At 42.4% G+C, this 21,047-nt stretch overlaps 1 protein-coding gene across 1 annotated transcript in view; it reads left to right on the forward strand.

Moving 5' to 3' along the window:
• Nucleotides 1-21,047, forward strand: part of B3GLCT (beta 3-glucosyltransferase) — a 125,413-nt gene that overhangs the window by 15,946 nt on the left and 88,420 nt on the right. Inside the window, exons 3-4 of the mRNA XM_034936537.3 lie at nucleotides 6,991-7,030; nucleotides 13,226-13,335. Coding sequence (XP_034792428.1) covers nucleotides 6,991-7,030; nucleotides 13,226-13,335 — 150 coding nt within the window. The remainder of the gene's footprint in view (nucleotides 1-6,990; nucleotides 7,031-13,225; nucleotides 13,336-21,047) is intronic.

Consider the following 21,047-nt stretch of genomic DNA (forward strand, 5'->3'; position numbering starts at 1 on the left):
AAGGTGACTATGCTACCAGAGAGTCAGAACCAGAAAGCTAGGCCAGGAGACTCGCAGAGAGCAGGCAGTACTTATCCCAATCTCAGAGCTGCTGCTTTTAAATCATTGGTTGTAGTCAGGGAATGTCTCTAAATGTTTACCAGTTGGGCTTTGCACTAGATCAGTTTAGCATGTAAAAAAGAGAAACAGTAGTTTAAAATATCAGTTGTTTTTGTCATATTAAAGCTCAGTTGACTATTTTTACCCCACAATTGGTGTAAAAGCATTTTTTTAATAGAATGTTTCTTTTATCAACAGGGTGTTTATTATCTGTTTTAACTGTACTATGAGATTCTTACACGGGAAATGATAATACTAATTTCTTACGATTTTAAGACCTTTTATGATTAATAAAGCATTTCACACATTTAATTTAATCTTCTTAATGATCCTGTTATTTGTTAAAGCAAATATACCCATTTACAACAGAGAAAACTTAGCGTCAGGGAAGTTATGTGATTTGACCAAGGTCACATGATTTTTTCTTTTTTTCTTTTCAACTTGTGTTTTAGGTCAAGGGGTACATGTGCAGGTTTGTTACATGGGTAGATTGCATGTCATAGGGGTTTGATGGGTAGATTATTTTGTCACCTAGGTAAGAAGCATAGTACCCAATAGGTAGTTTTTCAATCCTTGCTCTCCTCCCACCCGCCACTCTCAAATAGACCCCAGTGTCTATTGTTCCCTTATTTGTGTCCATGTGTACACTGTGTTTAGCTCCCACTTATAAGCGAGAACTTGTGGGTTTTCATTTTCTGTTTCTGCATTAATTGGGTTAGGCTAACGGCCTCCAGCTCCATCCATGTTGCTGCAAAGGCCATGTTCTCATTCTTTTTTATGGCTGTGTAGTATTCCATGGTGTATCCGTACCACATTTTCTTTATCCAGTCTACTGCTGATGGGCATCTAGGTTGATTCCATGTCTTTGCTATTGTGAATAGTGCTGTGATGAACATATGTGTGCATGTGTCTTTATGGCAGAACAATTTATATTCCTTTGGGTATATACCCAGTAATGAAATTGCTGAGTTGAATGGTAGTTCTATTTTATGTTGTGTGAAAAATCTCTTTCTGCAGTGGCTGAACTAATTTACATTCTCACCAGCCATATGTAAGTGTTCCCTTTTCTCTGCAACCTTGCCAGCATCTGTTATTTTTTGACTTTTTAATAGTAATAGCCATTCTGACTAGTGCGAGATGGTATTTCATTGTGGTTTTGATTTACATTTCCCTAATGATTAGTGATGTTGAGCATTTTTTTCATATGCTTGTCGGCTGCATGTATGTCTTCTTTTGAGAAGTGTCTGTTCACGTTCTTTACCCATTTTTTAAATGGGGTTGTTTTTTGCTTGTTGATTAGCTTACATTCCTTATAGATTCTGGATATTAGCCCTTTGTCAGGTGCATAGTTTGCAAATATTTTCTCCCATTCTGTAGGTTATCTGTTTACTCTGTTGATAATTTCTTTTGCTGTGGAGAAGCTCTTTCATTTAATTAGGCCCACTGGTCAAATTTTGTTGTTTTGCAGTTGCTTTTGTAGTCTTTATGAAGTCTTTGCACAGACCAATGCCAAGATGGTATTTCCTATGTTTTCTTGTAGGGCTTTTATAGTTTTAGGTTTTACATGTAAGTCTTTAATTCATCTTGAGTTGATTTTTGTGTGTGGTGTAAGGAAGGGGTCCAGTGTCAGTCTTCTGTATATGGCTAGCCAATTATCCCAGCACCATTTATTGAATAGTGAGTCCTTTCCCCATTGCTTGTTTTTGTCAAAGATCAGATGGTTGTAGGTGTGTGGCTTTATTTCTGGGTTCTCTAACCTGTTCCATTGGTCTATGTGTCTGTTTCTGTAGCAGTACCATGCTGTTTGGTTACTGTAGCCTTGAAGTATAGTTTGAAGTCAGGTAATATGATGCCTCCAGCTTTGTTTCTTTGGCTTAGGATTGCTTTGGCTACTTGGGCTCTTTTTGTTTCCAAATGAATTTTAGAATTTTTTTTCTAATTCTATGAAAAATGTCATTGGCAATTTGATAGAAATAACATTGAATCTGTAAATTGCTTTGGGCAATATGGCCATTTTAACAATATTTATTCTTCCTATTCATGAACAAGGAATGTTTTTCCATTTGTTTTGTTGTCTCTGATTTTTTTCAGCAGTGTTTTGTAATGCTCACAGAGATCTTTTACTTCCCTGGTTAGCTGTATTCCTAGGTGTTTTATTCTTTTTGTGGCTACTTTTTTTTTTTTTTTGAGATGGAGTCTCACTCTTATCACCCAGGCTGGCATGCAGTGGCGTGATCTCAGCTCACTACAACCTCCGCCTCCTGGATTCAAGCGATTCTCCTGCCTCAGCCTCCCGAGTAGCTGGGATTATAGGCGCCTGCCACCGCATCTGACTAATTTCTGTATTTTTAGTAGAGACGGGGTTTCACTATGTTGCTCAGGCTGGTCTCAAACTCCTGACCGCAAGTGATCCACCTGCCTCAGCCTCCCAAAGTGCTGGGATTACAGATGTGAGCCACCACGCCGGGCCTTTTTGTGAATGGGATTGCTTTCTTAATTTGCTGTCAGCGTGGATGTTATTTGTGTATGGAAATGCTACTGATTTTTGCACATTGATTTTGTATCCTGAAACTTTGCTGAAGATTATTAGATCTTTTCTAGGTATAGTATCTTACTGTCTGTGAAGAGAGACACTTTGACTTCCTCTTTTCCTGTTTGGATGCCTTTATTTCTTTATCTTCTCTGTTTGCTCTGGCTAGACTTCCAATACTATATTGAATAGGAGTGGTGAGAGTGGGCATCCTTGTCTTGTTCCTGTTTTCAAGGGGAAAGCTTCCAGCTTTTACCCATTCTGTATGATGTCAGCTATGGGTTTGTCATAGACGGCTTTTATTATTTTGAGGTGTGTACCTTTGATGCCTAATTTGTTGATAGTTTTTAACATGAAAGGATGCTGAATTTTATCAGAAGCCTTTTTTTTTTTTTTTTTTTGCTTCTATTCAGGTGATCATGTGGTTTTTGAAAAAGCCCTGGACAGATAGATTCATAGCCAAATTCTACCAGATGTGTAAAGCGCTGGTTCCAGTCCTAGTGAAACTCTTCCAAAAAATTGAGGAAGAGGGACTGCTCCCTAACTCATTCTGTGAGGCCCGTATCATTCTGATACCAAAACCTGGCAGAGACACAACAAAAAAAGAAAATGTCAGGCCAATATCCCTGATGAACATAGATGTAAAAATCTTCAACAAAAACGCTAGCAAACCAAATTCAGCAGCACATCAAAAGCTAATCATCGTAAGCAAATCAATAAATGCGATTCATCACCTAAACACATGATTATTAAAAAGTAAAGTTAGAATCCAAATTTTCTGAATCCTTGAATATTTCTCACTTTACTGTTTTATATTACACAGCCCTGTGCATTATGATGTGTGTATTTGGCAATAATGAGGATCATTTGTGACACATTTAAAGTGCTACCTAATCCTGTGGTAGCACTCAAAGTCCTTGTGACTTTGAGCTCTGAATGACAGGCATAAGGTTAACACTGGTCACGAGAACCAAAGTGTTGAAGTTCATCTCTTCTCCACCACTAGCCAGTTGTGGGGCTTAGTGAACCTCACTGTGCTCAGCCTCCTCATCTGTAAGATGGGGTAGTAGGACCTACCTCACAGGGCTGTTTTGAAGATTAAGTGTGCCTGTTTATAGCTTAGAACAATGCGAGGTCCTGTTTAAACGTTTACCTGATAAGACAACAACAAATCCTATAAGCAGCCTTTTAAGAGGTTGCATAAGCCATCTTTCCTACCTGAACAAATCAAAGTAAAGAGGAACTGCTTTTGTCTGTTACATTTGTTTTATGGAGGTAGTTGACTTCATATGAAGTAGTTGATGATAATGATGAAAAAAGGGTAGGTGCCAATATTATTGAGCATTTGCTTTGTGCAGACCCTGTGCTCAGCATTTTACTATCTTGTTCAACCTACAACACAATCCTGTGAAGTGGGTCTTGTCATTATTATTCCTATTCCAGTTGAAACAGGCCTGAGCTAGTTGGTGGTGCAGGCAGAATTAGAGCCCAGGGCCGACTGAGTGTAATCATGAACACATCTCATTATTTTATTCAGAATCTCTAGGGCAGTGGTGGGTAGTTGTGACTGGGTGGAAGATTCCATTTTACTTCTCTTCCCTTTAAAAGATTCCATATAAAATTCTTTCGAGGGTGTCATATCTTCTTTTAATGAAGGACTTATAAACTAAGCATTACATGTATGGATTGCAAGTGTTGTTCAAATCTTTTGTGACTTAAAAAATAAAACCTGTGTCAAAGGGTGACTTTAATGTGCCTTTTCCTGGCTAGCATAGGAGCTGTCTGTGGGGTAGAGATGAATGGCAAATCTCTTTCATATCTGAATAGCAATTCAGTTGACTTACAAAACCTTGACAGTGAGCACACTTTGATTGATATTGATAGCGTAAGAAACATGTGGCAGCAGAAATAATAAAACAAACCATGTGTTTCCTTCATCTTAGGAAGAACTAAGTCTTTTCACAAGGGAAGCTGGAGACAGAATTTTAATTGTTCTGTTAATTTAGTCTAATTTTCTTTCTCACAGGGGAAATTAGTCAAGACCATTTTGGTTCCATCTCAATTCACCTTATTCAACTGTTTCTTGCATATTTGATTTTTACAGTTTACAAATTGAACCCCTTGAAATGGCTAATCATTTCCTAGCTATTGTGTCAGTCAACAGAGCTGCTGTGTTTAATAGCAAAGAGAAAGATGTATCATTTTCATTGCTATTCTTTGATTTCACAAAGGTAGCTATCTGATGGAAAGTCCAGTTGGTTTTTCAGCTTCATTTGCTTAGTCTAGAACTGTAGCATTCTGGATATTTTTCATCTTTTAACTTGTTGATGAAGGTGACTTTTGCTTTCTATATTATTTTTTAGCTCACTCTCAAAATCTATTCACATCTAATGATGTGTATTTTTTAAAGCATGCTTCCCGAGGAAGGCTGGACAGGCATTATCATGGCGGTGTGAGGAAGAGCATTGGGACAGAGTTAGGAGACCTGGTTTGTAATTCTGGTTCTGTGGCCAGAATGACTGCTGGACCTTGGGAAAATGATTTATCTTTTCCGAGCCTCTGTTATCTCATTTGCAAAAGGGGAGTATTGGGTTGAATCATCTCCAATGCTGTTTTTAGATCTAACAATTCTATTTTTCCAGGAGCCTCAGCTGGCAGCCAAAGCTGTGGCATCCAGAAGGCAGCTTGGCCTGGGGCAGGTGGTGGGTTGCCAGTGGAGACAAATGGCTCCTCTGGAGCTGAGGCTGGCCCCTTCCCTGAGGGCAGGTTGTCTTCCTGGTCAAGAGTGGCATTTAGAGTAAGTCTGCACATGCTGACTTACGGTGATAACCTGGCTTTGGTTCAGCGCATTCAGGGAACTGGATTGAGCTTTCCAGTCTTTTTTAGTAATTTCTTCCAGATCTACCTGTTTCATCAGGATTAAGTTAGGTGTCACTTGATCCATCCTGAGAGTTAACAAATCAGCATATAACTATAGGTTCTCCTCTACTCAGTGGCATTTCTAGTCTCGAGACAAAGATAATTTCAGAATATGCCACTAAAGGTAGTCGCTTCCCTGTGTTTAGCTCTCTCTTCCCCGAGTGTTGTCATGGTCCCTTTGGTATTCTTAGAGGATGCATCTCTGTGGATACGTCTCTTGGCTTTTAAGCCGCTCCCAATTTTGTTGGTAAGGGCTCACGACCACATTTCTTGTTGCAGTCTGTGAAGAAAATTGAAGGATATTTGCCACCGTCCCATTGTCATAATTATAGCATATGACTGTTGAAAGCAAGAAAGGGCAATTAGGGAGAAAATTCCTTCTTAGTCTGCAGAGAAGACAATGAAAATGGCACATTTAGCTGCTGACACTTTGCACTTTGCCAGATAAATCTTTTGAGAGTTCCTCCGTTGATTTACACAGAGTCGAGGTCAGGTATTTCTGTGCCCACATCCAGATTTCTGTGTCTGGAGCTCTCCAGCTCTTAAGGTGCCCCTTCTGTGCTCCTGATTTTTTTTTTTTTTTTTTTTTTTTTGATATGGAGTCTTGCTCTGTTGCCCAGGCTGGAATGCAGTGGCACGATCTCGGCTCACTGCAACCTCCGCCTCCTGGGTTCAAGCGATTCTCCTGCCTTAGCCTCCTGATTAGCTGGGACTACAGGCGCCTGCCATCATGCCCGGCTAACTTTTGTATTTTTAGTAGGGATGGGGTTTTCCATATTGGCCAGGCTGGTCTTGAACTCCTGACCTTGTGATCCACCTGCCTCGACCTCCCAAAGTGCTGGGGTTACAGGTATGAGCCACCACACCCGGCCTCTGTGCTCCTGAATTCTGGTGACCACCATAGGCTGGCCTCTGAGGCCCTGTGCAGGCCCCTAGGACTACTCCTCAGGTTGGAGAGAACATTGTGGTAACATTCTTGAAGACAGCATGACTGCACCCAAAAGATGATAAAGTGCAATAATTAGTAGAACATATCTTCATGAGGAGCACCCTGCCAGGTTCGAGACTCCTCTGATATGTTGCTAATGCTTTATGGTTTACTGGGCTTTAAAAATGGACCCTCCTGAGAATATCATGAACCAGTTAAACATTCACTGCATCTTACACAATAGGAAAGAGCTTCAGCTCAATCGACTTGCCCAAGATCACATGAGAAGGGCACAGCCCCAACTAAGAAGTCTGTCATGATACAGAAGTACATCATTGCTCCGTGGTCCCTTAGGTTTCGGTCTCATTTCTTTAGGGACGTGTTTCCAAGCTCCCTTTTTCAAATCTTCCTCCCATGTGCTGATACATACCATGCACCGTGCATGTTTACTCAGTGTACTGCTGACTTTGTTATGTACTGAGATTCATCTTTTTCTCTTTCATTTAAAATACAGGATTTGGAGAAAAGTGGTATATCAAGGAAAAATGACATAGGTAAGTAATGATTTTTTTTTACCTAAGAGTGTGTACTTAGGTATATTTTGTATGAATTATATTTCCATGAAGTGATTTTTTTCTGATTTTATTTATGGGGTAAATATTGTTGTTCAGATATTCTGTCTTTGGCCCAGCCTAACGTTTGCTCTCCTGAAGATGTGGGGCGAACACCTCTCAGATGGGCATGTTGGCATGTGGTGGATTTATGTTTACTCAGTGAGATATGTTGGATTTAATTCCCTCTGGCATCATTCATTGAGCTTCCAGTAAGGATAAAGCACCATGCCTGGTGGGCTCTCTGGGGGAATGCAGAGGGAAAGGAGACATGGTCCCTGTTATTAAGGACCCACATGATGTGGGAGAACAGAACAAGCTGTGACATTAGCGCAGGCCGTCCGGGAGCAGGCTGTCCACTTGCTGACCTGCAGACACCTCCATGCCTTTCAGGAGTCAGCTCACCGGTCACGTCTGCCAAACTTGTCCCGAGCATCCTGGCCTGGAAGCCGTTACCCCTTCCTTTGTAAGGCATCATACTTCTATCATTGCCCATTCCTTATTTGTACTCCTTTTGAAACACCCTCTCCGCCATAGTTTGTAAGTATCTTCAGAAATGTGACCAGGAGTTAGACTTTAAAAAAAAATTAATGGGAAGCATGCCCAGTGTGTAAGGCCACACCTCTGTGTGTAGGGGTGAGTTTGTCCTTGAAGGGTGTGAATTTTGTCAATGTCTTTCCTCCCAGGGTAGGAGGAATGACCCAAGTCTGGAACACAATCAGCCAGGACCTGGACACCAGTAGCAGTGGAACCTCACAGGAAGCCTATGGTGTCAGGGGGTATGCGGTCCATGGGAGAAGTCTCCCTTCAGACACAGGGGGTTGGCTCACCTCCAGTTTCATGATGGATAAGCCTGGGTTCCAGGAAACAAGAAGGGAACAATATTCTCTTCTTGCTTCCTCTCCACTATTTTCCATGGAGACCTGGAAGGCGAGCTCTAGATAAGAGGGAAAAGGATAAAGGAAAGTGTTCCTTTCTAGGCCTTCCCTTCCTGGGCCTGGGTTCTGAGGGGTGCAGAAGTTCAGGAGAGACCCCCACCCCTGGGTGGAAGTGGGAGGATGACCTGTCTTGGGCACGCATATCTAGGGCCCACAGGGGAGTGTTTTGGGGTCTGCGAGCAGCTGTATTTAAGGAACCACGTCAATTTGTTGCTTTTTCTTTGTATTATAACACCCTGTATGGTTTAGCCACGCCTTTCCATGTGGAGATTTTCTTCCCTGCTACCAACTCTGTGGCTTTGAGCATTTATTTGTAGTTTATGGGAGCAGATGAGTCTCTGTTTATTAAATGAATTAATGATGCAAGTCTGGAACACGGGCTTGAAACTACAAAGGGGAAGTTACCTTGGACAAGTAAATTTATATTCTTGCAATTGCACATGGCAAGTCGAGTGATACCTAACTTGGTATCAGTTCATCTGAAAAAGACCCAGGGGACTTCTTTGTCACAATCTTTGTGTGAGCCTACAAGACCAGGAGGCTACTAAAGATCCTGGGCAGTTGCAGTGACAACAGTAGATTCAGGGCACCGAGAGCATGGCTCACAGTCAGAGCTGGGAGATAGCCTCCATGCACGGGATGCTGTTTCTCCTTCAGCTTGCTGCCTAATTGATAGATTCACTAGTATATGATTATTCTCACCAAGTAAACATAATTGGAGTGGCCCGCTTTGTGTGTGTGTGTTTGTGGGTGTGTGTGTATGCATGCATATTTTTTCCTCAGCTTTAAATCATAAGGCTGCTTGTTACAGCTTATATCAGAAGTACATCGTATTGGTTTTTCATCAGAAAAGCACCAGCATGATGAAACCCATTTTTCTAGATAATTTCTGACCAGGAAGATGAGCACTTTACAGTACAGTGCTTGGCCCATGGTAGGTGCTCAGCAACTGAAGACATAGAGAGCATTTGGTTTCTTCTGCTTTCATAGAAGAATCATTGCTCTTCAGCATCCATTTTCTAACTATCTCTCTGTCCTGCTGCCTTTCCTGAGCACTGTCTGCCACTCACCATTGGCTTTGGCATTGCATTGGCCCTTTAGGTATCCTTGGCTAATTTCTTTATCTTCCCCTTTTAGCCTGTCACTCTGATTATTATTGTCAGGCACTTAGTGTGCGGCCCATTTATTGCCCATTCCTGGGGGAGAAACAATGATGATCCATCTTGAGTTGTGACAGTGTTTGCTGAAGGCAGATTGCAGTGAGTTTAAAGAAGTGCAACCAAGATGATAAGGAAATCGTGGAATTGTCTTATTTAGCTCTGTGGACTGGGCAGCAGGAGCTTAAGAGTCAGGTGGTTGGATGGCATACACAGAGAAGACAGCTACCAAGATAAGCTCTGGGATCTGGACTCAGCCAGAATGTGATTCAGTGCAGGGACGGCTTAGGCTGTATGTCAGAAAATATTTCTTGGTACTGGTATAAAGAACAGCAGGAATTTAAACACATAAGCTGTTTTCAGCACCGAACTGTACTAACTATACTAACCTGGTTCTTTTCTGGAATGGGTTGGGGCTGACTAGCATGTCAGTGATCTTCCGGCATTCATTATGATCAGGGTTGCAGGAGCTCCCCTCCCCTTTAGCCTTGTCCTCGATAATACCCCCATGCGTCCTGTTCCTTGGGTATACCTAACCGTTAGTATTTTCCTGCCCTAAATTTGATTCTGTCCCAAACTTTCACTGCTCCCTCTGTGGGGAGGGTCTTCCCACCCCTTTTTTCCCCCATCTTCGGGACAGTGTCCTCCTTCCCTCCTTTGGGAAGTCCCCACTGCCTGGGACCCCACTTGGCTCATGAGGCCCTTCCCCCATTTGAAAGTGATTAATCTAGAGCCCAAGCCTCTCAGCATGGTATATAAATCCCTCATGATTTGTCTTAACGGATCTGCCTCCGTTTCTAACTTTATCACCTACTGTACCCCGCCGTGCTCCTTTTCTCAGAAATGCCTGACAGACATGGTCGTTCACTCAGGGAGACTGCAGAGATACCACAGGCTGTGGGCTCTGTGGTGATCCCACTGATCTGCTACCCTCTGTGTGTGTGTCTGCTGCTTTTTAAAGGAAACTCAGGAAATAACCTCCTCCTGGAAGCTCTCCTTGCACTCGCCCCCGATTGTCTGGGCTCCAGTGCCCTGTGCTCAGTTAGCTCTGGCTTTCCACTTACTGCTTTGTGTTATAATGGCCTGCCTATGAATGAGGCTCAGACACTCCAGGGCTGCGACTGGGCTCACTCATTCTTGTATCACAGAGCCCTACACTTAGTAGGTACTCAGAAGATGTTTGCTGAATGAATGAATGAAGCATGCATGATTGAAGTATAGGAAAAAGGGAGAGGCCAGCATGATTTCTTAGTGGCTATGTTAAAAAGAGGACAGATTCAACTCACAGGACATGACCCAGGTATGGGAAGAATTTGCTCTTTAATCTTGCAAATCCTCTTCCCTGTACGGAAATGCTGTTGTCTTCAATGAGAAGACAGTGGGAGCTTTGCTGAGCTGGTAGGAGTGGCAGGAGTTGGTTACTGTGATGAGCGGTGAGCACAGGATTAAGCTTTTTTTTTTATTTTTATTTTTTTTAGAGATGTAGTCTTGCTGTGTTGCTCAGGCTGACCTCAAACTCCTGGGCCCAAGCAATCCTCCCACTTCAGCTTCCCAAGTAGCTGAGACTTCAGGTGCATGCCACCATGCCCAGCTAGGATTAACCTTTTGATAGAGAAATCTACTCTTTAAAAAATGTATTAGGAAATAATTTGAACATATAAGAAGTTATAAAGAGAATAATATAATGAACATTCATGTATTATATGTTCATTAGATTAAGAAAGAAAATATCACCTAGATTAAGAAATTAAATACCATTAACACTGCTGAAACCTTTTAACCATTATCCTGATTTGGTATTTATCATACTCATGTAATCTTTTATACCTTCACATGCTATGTGTGTATATGTTTGGTATATATACATTTTAATATATTTATGTTTATATTGTTGCAAACTATTATATAGTTATTCTTTTGCAACTTCCTTTTTTCAGCATTATGACTATGGGATTTATCCATCTGGATTGATACATGTAATACTGGTTAATTTTTATTGCTGCATAGTATTCAAGTTAATGTATCTTGTTAGTGGATATTTTTGTTGCTTCCCATTTTTTTCTTTTACACAGTGCCACTGTAAACACTTTTGTCATATATCCTTGTGCACACATCTGAGTTTCTCAAGGATGATTAATAAGAGTGGAATTTCTGGGTCATTGGGAATGTGCATCTTCTTTATTAAATTTTAAAAAAATTATTCTCTGAGGCTTATTTACTCCATTCTTAACAAAAAGAAATCCTTATAACTCCTCTTTAGATGTGTGAGTTTATATTAATGTTTCAGATGTAGTAGATCCAAGATAAGAATTCAGTTGAAACTGAAGACACCCATTTAAGTCTTACCCATGTGTCCAACATATAAAGCCAAGAAGCTGGTTTAAAATAGAGACAGGTATATGGAATGTTCCTATTTATATAAACTCCTAAAGAAAAGGAATTAGGTCATATTCAGTAGGCTGTTCAGCATTTCCTTTTACATATTTTATTTAGTTTTAACCAAAGAGCATTTTAGATTATTTTTAGGATCTAGATGGCTCACTGTGGAGCTATCTGTTGTGTGAATATTTGAGCAAGTGAATAAATGAATGGACCTATAGAATAGAGCATAAGAACAATAAAATATAATGGAATAAAATTAAAATCAAATTAGGTTCTCTGAGCTGAGGTGTTAAAGAGAAAGATTCATGGTGGGGGAAAGGTCCCCACATGGCTTTGCTGACAATCTGGCTGAAGGCTAGAATTTATGTGGCACCTTCCTCTGCCAACATTCCTGTCTGGTGGCAGGGTGCTGACACAATCACTGTTTTATCCATTTCTTTGTTATAGGCCCAGAACCTGGGGAGGCCTAACGTGTTTCTCTGGGAGGCAGCCTTGCTACTGCCATTGGCAAGCCCTCTGATGGTCTTTGTGGGCAGGACATACTCGGGTTTCCTTCCTGCTCGCCGCTGTAAAAAGCTGGCTGCCTTCAGGTGCATCTCTAGCAGGCTGGTGAATACTGCCAGCATGGGGTGTTATAGATGGGCTTTATGCAGGACTTCACGCTAAAGCCCTGTTGCTGAGGAATTGCTGTGGCCGGTTTCCTGGAGATAACACCTAATCCTGGCTAGGTGCCTTATGAGGTAGGGTAGGGATTATTGAGTTACTTATTTGCAAACCCTTGTGAACTCATGGGAGATGGGCAGTTACTGTTGAGTGTCACCTTAAAGGACCATTCAGAACATTCTTGAAGTAGTGTAGTAGTGAGCTAGGACTACATAACAAAGTACCACAAAACGTGGCTTAGTACAAGCAACAGAAATGTATTGTCTCACAGTTCTGGAGGTTAGAAGTCTGACATCAAGGTGTGGGCAGGGTTGGTTCCTTCTGAGAGCTGGGAAGGAAGGATCTGTTCCAGGCCTCTGTCTTTGGCTTGTAGATGGCTATCTTCTCTGTGTGTCTCCTCATATCATCTTCCTTCTCTATGTGTCATTTATGTGTCCAAATTTCTAAGGAGACTGGTTATATTGGATTAAGGTTCACCCTGATGACCTCGCTTTAACTTGATTACCTCTGTGAAGACCCAATTCTAAATGAAGTCACATTCTGGGGTATTGGGGGTTAGGACTTAAAAAATATGAATTTTAGAGGACATGTTTCAACTCATAACAGGTAGCAGCACAGTGTAGGATTATGTGGGAATTGTTAAAAAGCTACTTGTGAAAGTTAGATTTTCAGCTACTGGGAAGATTAGTGTTCTAGATATTTTCACACATTTTCAGCCATTCTTTCTGACATATGCGGGAGCACATTCTCAGTTTGGTGCCATAGACTGGGTCTGGTACAGTCAGCTTATTTACTTGCTAACTTCTAGGAAGGAAGCTTGGGAAACAGTTTAAAAAGAGAGAAAATTTTGTCTCTAGAATTATATACAAATTGATTTTTTCCCATTAAGAGTTTACTGCCTGAAGGTTTGCTTTGTAGCTATTTTTTCACTTGTTTTCAAGTTTATTTTAATAATTGTGTAAAAAGAAATACCTGAAAACTATTTTTTTTTGTTCTAGACTTAAAAGGAATTGTATTCGTCATCCAGAGTCAAAGTAATTCTTTTCATGCAAAGAGAGCAGAGCAGTTAAAAAAAAGCATCTTAAAGCAGGCTGCAGATCTTACACAGGTACGTAGCGATGGCTGGGGGGTCTGCCAGTTATGTATTTCTTGATTACCTTGATGTTTTCCAAAACACTGGATCTGTGGAGAATCAGTTTTTATTTAGACGAGAATAATTCCTCTGACTCATTTTGCTTATTTAATATTGAGTATTTGTTGTTGAAAATGTTTCGGTCAGCTGGGCGTGGTGGCTCACGCCTGTAATCCCAGCACTGTGGGAGGCCAAGGTGGGCGGATCCCTTGACGTCAGGCATTGGAGACCAGCCTGGCCAACATGGCAAAACCCCATCTCTACTAAAAATACGAAAATTAGCAGGGCCTGGTGATGCATGCCTGTAATCCCAGCTACTCAGGAGGCTGAGGCAGAAGAATCGCTTGAACCCAGGAGGCAGAGGTTGCAGTGAGCCAAGATCACACTACTGCACTCCAGCCTGGGTGACAGAGTGGGACTCTGTCTCAAAAAAAAAAAAGAAAAAAAACGTTTTGGTTAATTCCTAATGCACAAATTATCATATTCTGAATTTTTTTTGTGTGTGTGTATATATATATATAAATATATATATAAATTTAAGAGAACTATATAATTGTGTGGGGCAACTGTAGATTTGTCACGAAGTATGATAAAAGCAAGTAGAAGAAATAACTTTCTAAAGGCAAGGCTTAAAATAGAGATAATTAATGTTCAAAATTTTGGTAACAAGTTCTAAGGCAATTTTCATGTTGGAATAACATTTTCATTAATCTTAGTGCAGTGCTTCCTGTATGAGTCTCTTAATCTGCTTTTTTAATTGGATGTCATTAATTTAACTTTTGAGTTGATTTATAATGTAATATTCCAGAAGGATTATGGAGAGAAAAATCTACGCATATAGGTACATTTTAATAACATTTAAAATAGGCATGAACAGAATATAAAGCTGCTCTGAATAATGCTGGAGGTTTGGAGTGAGGGAGGATCTACCTTGTGCTGCTCTATGGGTGCTTTCCTTCTTTAGCTAAGTAAGTCCATCAAGACCTCTGCACCACGTTGTGATGTCCTTCAAGACCGAAGTGCTTGCCTGTAGATAAATGCTATCCCTTTGTTCTCCCAGGAAAGAACTCTTTGACAAGAGACATATGTGCGTGACAGATTGTTTTCTTTCTCTTCATGGGTATTGGAAAATAAAGGGTCAGAAATGTCCGTGGAAACATAAACAGCCTTAACAGTATTCAAGGCAAGGAACTGCTGGGAATAAGGTTTATTGTGCTTAATATTTAAATGCTTTATATATAAACTGTATCAAACTGTCTTGCGTCCCTGCAAGGCCAGGTTCTCTGGGTTGCTCTGCTTGAAACATCGTACTTTCTCAAGGGAGAGGAAAGTAACACATGCTATAGATTGTTTTTCAGTAGTCAGAGATAGGAGCAGCTTGATAAGTTAAAAATTTTTCTTTTTTGGCTGGGTGCAGTGGCTCACGCCTATAATCCCAGCACTTTGGGAGGCCGAGGTGGGTGGATCATGAGGTTGAGAGATCGAGACCATCCTGGCCAATATGGTGAAACCCTGTCTCTACTAAAAATATAAAAATTAGCTGGGCGTGGTGGTGTGCGCCTGTAGTCCCAGCTGCTCAGGAGACTGAGGCAGGAGAATCACTTGAACCCAGGAGACAGAGGTTGCAGTGAACTGAGATCGCGCCACTGCCCTCCAGCCTGGTGACAGAGCAAGATTCTGTCTCAAAGAAAAAAAAATTTTTTTTTTCTTTTTTTTGGAAACCTAACTTTTGGAGGTTTTCTCCTACTAAATCTTCCTGGATTTTATTAGAGAGGCAGACATGCAGCAACCTTGACTGGCTGGCTTCTTCCATCTGCTCTGCTGGAGGCGCTAGTGGGGTGGCCACGTGCAGGCTGCTGCAGGGAGGAGGAGGAGCCAGGAGCCCAGGTAATCCATCCCTCAGGTAGATCCAGGGAAGCTCTAACTGGATTTTGCTCAGTCAGACCTTGCCAGTTACCCCAAATTTTGTGATCAGTGATGACATCAGAACCACAGTTAGGCATCCCTTACTCATATGAATTAAGAGCACACTTTTCCCTATGTCACCCGCATGTGCCCCTGCTCCCAGCAATACCTTTCGTTTTGCAGATACAGATTTGTGTTTTTTAGATTATGTATCTTCCCCATTTAATCCATACCAGTGGTCCTTTCCATGGATACGAATAGCGACGCCCCTTGCCATCCAAGTCTAGTTGATTGCATATGCCCCTATACTTCCTCTACTGTTCATCCACTCTTATTTTATTTTTGGCCAATTTTGTTTCTGTGCAAATGGATATTCATTGCTGGCTCTCTACCTGCCTTTCCCCTTCTGTTCTTCTGGGAAGAGTAGTTTTTAGAGCACCTTCGAGCAGGGCAGTGTTCCTGGGACTTGATTTACAGCAGGGATAAGGCATGTGGGTACGTTTTGGTGGGAAGCAATAGAAATTATAAAGTATTCCTTCTTCTCCTCTTCCCCTTAAGAAAAATGAGAGTTGGCAGGGTGTTGCTGGGGGCTGGGTATGCCTGCTTCTTTGAGAGGCCCTGGGGCTCCGCAAAGGATAGGGCCCAGGTACAAGAGCACTGGATGCTTAAAACTGACTCTAGGCTCTGGGGAGGATGGTTACAGGTTCCTGTGTAAGCTGAACTTGGCAGTTGTATTTAGGAATGGAGAATGTGTTATAACTTCTCTTTGGTGTCTGTCAGGATTGAGGCAAGATGGTAGGCAGCTGAGCAGGTGTGGATTCAGCAGAGCAGAAGGAACCTCCATTGCTTGTTACCTTGTGCCAAGACAGTTGCACCAGAGCTTATTAACTGAAGTTTCTGTCTCTAGATCCCAGCTTCATCTTCCACCGCTCATCCCCTTGTGCTTTATTTGCCAGTAACTTCAAACTAGTATATGGTTCTAGGATCACTTGCCATATTAGTCCATCTTTGCATCGCTATAAAGAAATATCTGAGACTGGGTCATTTATAAAGAAAAGAAGTTTACTTGGCTTATGGTTCCATAGGCTGTACAGGAAGCATGACAGCTTCTGGGGAGGCCTCAGGAAACTTTCAATCATGGCAGAAGGTGAAGAGGAAGCAGGCACATCTTATGTGGCTGGAGCAGGAGGGTTAGAGAGAGAGGGGAGGTGCTACACACTTTTAAGCAATCACATCTCTCAATAACTCACTCTCCTCACGACAGTACCAAGGGGGATGATGTTAAACCATGAGAAACTGCCCCCATGATCCAGTCACCTCCCTCCAGGCCCTACTTCCAACATTGGGGATTACAATTCCACATGAGATTTGGGTGGGGACACAGATTCAGACCATATCACATGCTATGCCCCTGTGGCTTTGTATATTGTAGATCCTGTCTTCTTGTCAAGCTCATGTATCCCCATAAAGGTTTTCCGTGCACCATCTTGAGCCGCCGTGCTAAGCTACTTCCTTTTTGGTTCCACTTTTGTATCTTGGACAAACTTCTATTGTATACTTTTCATTGTGTATTATTTGTTTCATTGTGTATTATTTTACAAATTTTGAAAGCAGAGAATAGACTATGTCTTATGAGTTGATTCTTCAGAACCAAGCACTGAATCCTTGAAATTCATGATCTTTTCTTTCCCAGAGTTACTTTCTTCTCTATTGTAATAGAAGTTTCCTTGTATTTCTCCTACATACAGTATGGACCTTCGGCCATACGTACGCATGCATGCACACACATGCTGTATTAAATCACAAGTTCTTTGAAGGCAGACACTTCTTTTGATCCTTCCATAGCACCTTGAACATAGTAGGTATTCAGCATATGGCAATTGAATTGACTCTAAGAAATTTATCAAACGAAAATGAAAATTTAAGTAACTTATGTATTTTATTCCTGTTAACTCTTAAATGGATAATGGCCAACCTCCCTCTTATTAAATATAGTAGCTATTTACTTCTCTCAGTGAAACCACAGAGTTTAGGAAGAAGAGTAGAAAAAAAATTAGGTATGAGTTGGTTCTAGAAAAATATGATGTTATGAATAATTAAATCTTTTGGAGATAATATGAAAAAGAACCAGAAGATTCACTTGACTAACACAGACAACGTAACAGTGACTTAAAGAAGATGGAAATCCTTCAGTATTGAAACAAAATTAAAAAAAAAAATGGAAGATGTACTTCTCCCCACCCAACAGTCTAGTTGGTGGGGGCCTGGGGAGGCAGCTCTGCTCCAGGTTCCTCTGTCCTGTTACTTGGATGAAGTGTCTTGTCCTGCTTGGTTGAAGCTGACCTACATTCTGCATTCCAGTGTGTGTAGGCCAAGCTGCTTCCTTTTAAGGATTTTGTACCTTGCAGTTGTATATGTTGTGTCCCTTTATGTACCTATGTCCAGGATATATCATGTGGGTACACTTGGGCTGGGAAGTGTAATGTCTAGTTGGGTGGCCCTGGATTCAGCTAGAACTCAAGGGGTTCTAATCTTTAGAAGGGAAAGGGATCATGGATACAGAGGGACAAATCGATGTCTCTGCCAAAGTCAGGATTTTGTTTTCATATCAAGGACTCACTTAGTCTACAGAATTTATCTATGAACCTCTCATTCATTCTTTTGGTATTTGAAGACATACTACGGGCAAAGTACTGGGGATACAAAGATCAACAAGACATAGTCTTGGTACTTGAAGAATGCACAGTCCCAGAGAGGAGAAGGGCCATCAGCAGGCAGTTTTTCTTTTTTTTTTTTTTCTTTTCCTTTGTTTTTGAGATGGAGTCTCACTCTGTCACCCAGGCTGGAGTGCAGTGGCGTCATCTCAGCTCACTGCAAGCTCCGCCTCCCGGGTTCATGCCATTCTCCTGCCTCAGCCTCCCGAGTAGCTGGGACTACAGGCACCCGCCACCACACCTGGCTAATTTTTTTTTGTATTTTTAGTAGAGACGGGGTTTCACCATGTTAGCCAGGATGGTCTTGATCTCCTGACCTCGTAATCTTCCTGCCTCGGCCTCCCAAAGTGCTGGGATTACAGGCATGAGCCACTGTGCCTGGCCAAGCAGGCAGTTTTCAAGCAAGGTGGAAGAGCAGTGATAGAAGGGTACTTGGGACACAAAGGAGGGCCCTTACCATGGTGAAGTGGGGCAGGGGAGCTGAGGAGGGGATGTGATGCTCAAGGAGGGATTTCTGAAAGTGCTGAGCCTGGAACTGAGCCTACCTATTAGGCACTAGCTAGGTTGAGGCTGAGGTGGGAGGGGAGGGCTTTCAGGGTAAGGAGGACAGCAGGTAAGGTGGCCAGGTGAGAGGTGGAAGCACAGGTGTGTGGGCTCTGATGCTGTCCTGGGGCCAGTGGATGGGGGGTGGCAGTGTGGGCCACAGGCCTGGGAAGTCAGGATGGATCATGGTCACGCAGAATTGTATGTCCTCTGGGGAGCCAGGCTTCTCTGGGGGCTTCTCTGAGGGCCCTCCTGGTATTCTGAGGTGTATCTCTTTGGTATACAGGTGTTTAGCGTCTCTCGTCTCTGGCAATACATGTAACAGTGACCCTGGTCACTATTACAGTTAAAAGTGCCCCTTGGTTGAGGATTACTACCAGGGAGTGCCGTTAAGGAGTAGACCCGGTAGAGTTTGTGTTTTAAAACCATCCCCTGGTGGCCTTAGGGAGAATGGCATTAAGAGAGCCAGGACTGGGCGAGGAACCTCATTCTAAGGTCGTGGGACTAGTCTTGGGCCATGCTGCACAGGGCAGGTTGCAGACTGCTGTGTGCCCTCCACCACAGCAGTTTGAGAAGCCCTGGGCTGGGGACAGGGCCATGGATCTGGCTGGGGGTGGCGTAGGGGTGCTGCAGGGCCAGAATGGTGGGAGATGGACCCAGGCTGGAGAGAATGGCAGGGACGCTTCCAGCTGGGACTCAGATGAGGTGGGGCTGCTGAGTGAGATTGAGGACAGGTTCTCAGGTTTAGAGGGTGATGATGACTTTGGGTGTCATATCTGAAGTGAGGGTGTGAGTAGCTGGAGGCTGGATATTTGTTTTACGCTCAGGAGAAAGATTTGGCCAGAAGATGGTAGATTTGAGAGTCAGCAACATACATAGGTAGTGGCTGGAAGCTTGAAGGTGCTGCTTCCAGGGGAAGCCATGGGCCCTGCGGGAAGACCAGTGTCTAGGGGCTGGGCAGAGTCAGAGCAGACTGAAGGGCCATACGAAGGGATACAGAGAGGAGGGGCAGTGTGGGATGCTGGCTACCTGAGGACTGGCCCGTCAAATTGCCATCAGTAATGCGACATTCTCTGGAGAGGCCTCAGAGAGACTGGTCTCAGACTGCCTGACTAATTGGGACTGTGGCCTGCGCACTGACCTCAGGATGCATCCCACTCAGTGTGCTTTGTTGTTGCTGGCACCACCACTGTTATTATTTTTTAATTGTAATAAAAAACACCTAAAATGCACGTCTTAAGTGTACAACTCAGCAGTGTCAAGTGGAATCATGTTGTGTAACAGATCTCCAGAGCTTTTTTATCTTGTGAAACTAAAAACTGTACGCATTGAACAACTCCCCATTCCTCCCTCCCCCAGCCCCTGGCTACCACCATTCTACTTGCTGTTTCTGTGAATTTGATTTTTCTAGATTTCTCGAAGAGTGGAGTCATAGGTATTTGTCCTTTTGTGACTGGCTTCTGTCACTTACTAATGCCTTCAGGATTTATGACAGACTCTGTGTTGTTGCAGGTAACCTCAGTCCACTGTGATGGACATTTTCATCTGTAGACACCTATTTCCTTGGATGCTCATTTGGCATTTCACGTATGCACCCCCAAGGTGTACTTTGTCCTTCAGTGTATCTGTTCTGCCTTCAGGCTCCAGAGGGAGGTGGGACCTGTTCCCTATTCCTTTTTGCATCCCGCATAGCACGTAGTGGATTGCCAAACACACACAGCATTAGAACCTGTATTTCCATTGATTCATTGTCCTTAGCTTTTGAAGCTTAGGAAATAGCTACATTTCTTTAAAGTATTTGACTTTTTAGTGCTTTATTCTATGCATCTATTTAGCTTTATCATGCTTATACTTAATTTTTATTGTCCTTTATTTGCAGTTTTCTGTTTAGACAACCTGTTGAGTAGGGGACTTAGATTGCCACTAGGTGGCAACATTGGTTTTACGTTTAAAGGCATGTAATTAACCAATATTGTTAGGCAATGCACCCCCATCACCCCCAGCATTTAATTTCTGTGATAGTAAGTAGAGCCTAGACTAAAGCAATAAGGAAGCTTCCCTTTAATTATACGAAGGTCGGTTATTGTTCTGAAATTCTTTGTTTGGATGAAGCCAGCTAAGAGCACCCAAGTAGTTATGACCAAACTTTAATTTGCTCACAAGATCCAGAGTGAGCTGTTACAGCTTAGGTAATTTCATTTTTGGGTTAACAAGTCTTTTGGAAGTTGAACTGTCCAGAAAGATTTTCGGGTTTGCAATTATACTTGATTCTGGATCATTTTTTCTTTTACAGAGTTTTTTATGCCACATGTATGATTAAAAGTTGACTTTATTCCATGAATAGCACTTTAGAGATCCATGAATGGGGCCAAGTATGGTGGTTCACACCTGTAATCCCAGCACCTTGGGAGGCCAAGGTGGGCGGATCACCTGAGGTCTGGAGTTCAAGACCAGCCTGGCCAACATGGTGAAACCCTGTCTATACAAAAATACAAAAATTAGCCGGTCGTGGTGGCCAGCTCCTGT

This window comes from Pan paniscus, chromosome 14 (genome assembly GCF_029289425.2).
Source record: "Pan paniscus chromosome 14, NHGRI_mPanPan1-v2.0_pri, whole genome shotgun sequence".
NCBI classification, from domain to species: Eukaryota; Metazoa; Chordata; class Mammalia; order Primates; family Hominidae; genus Pan; species Pan paniscus.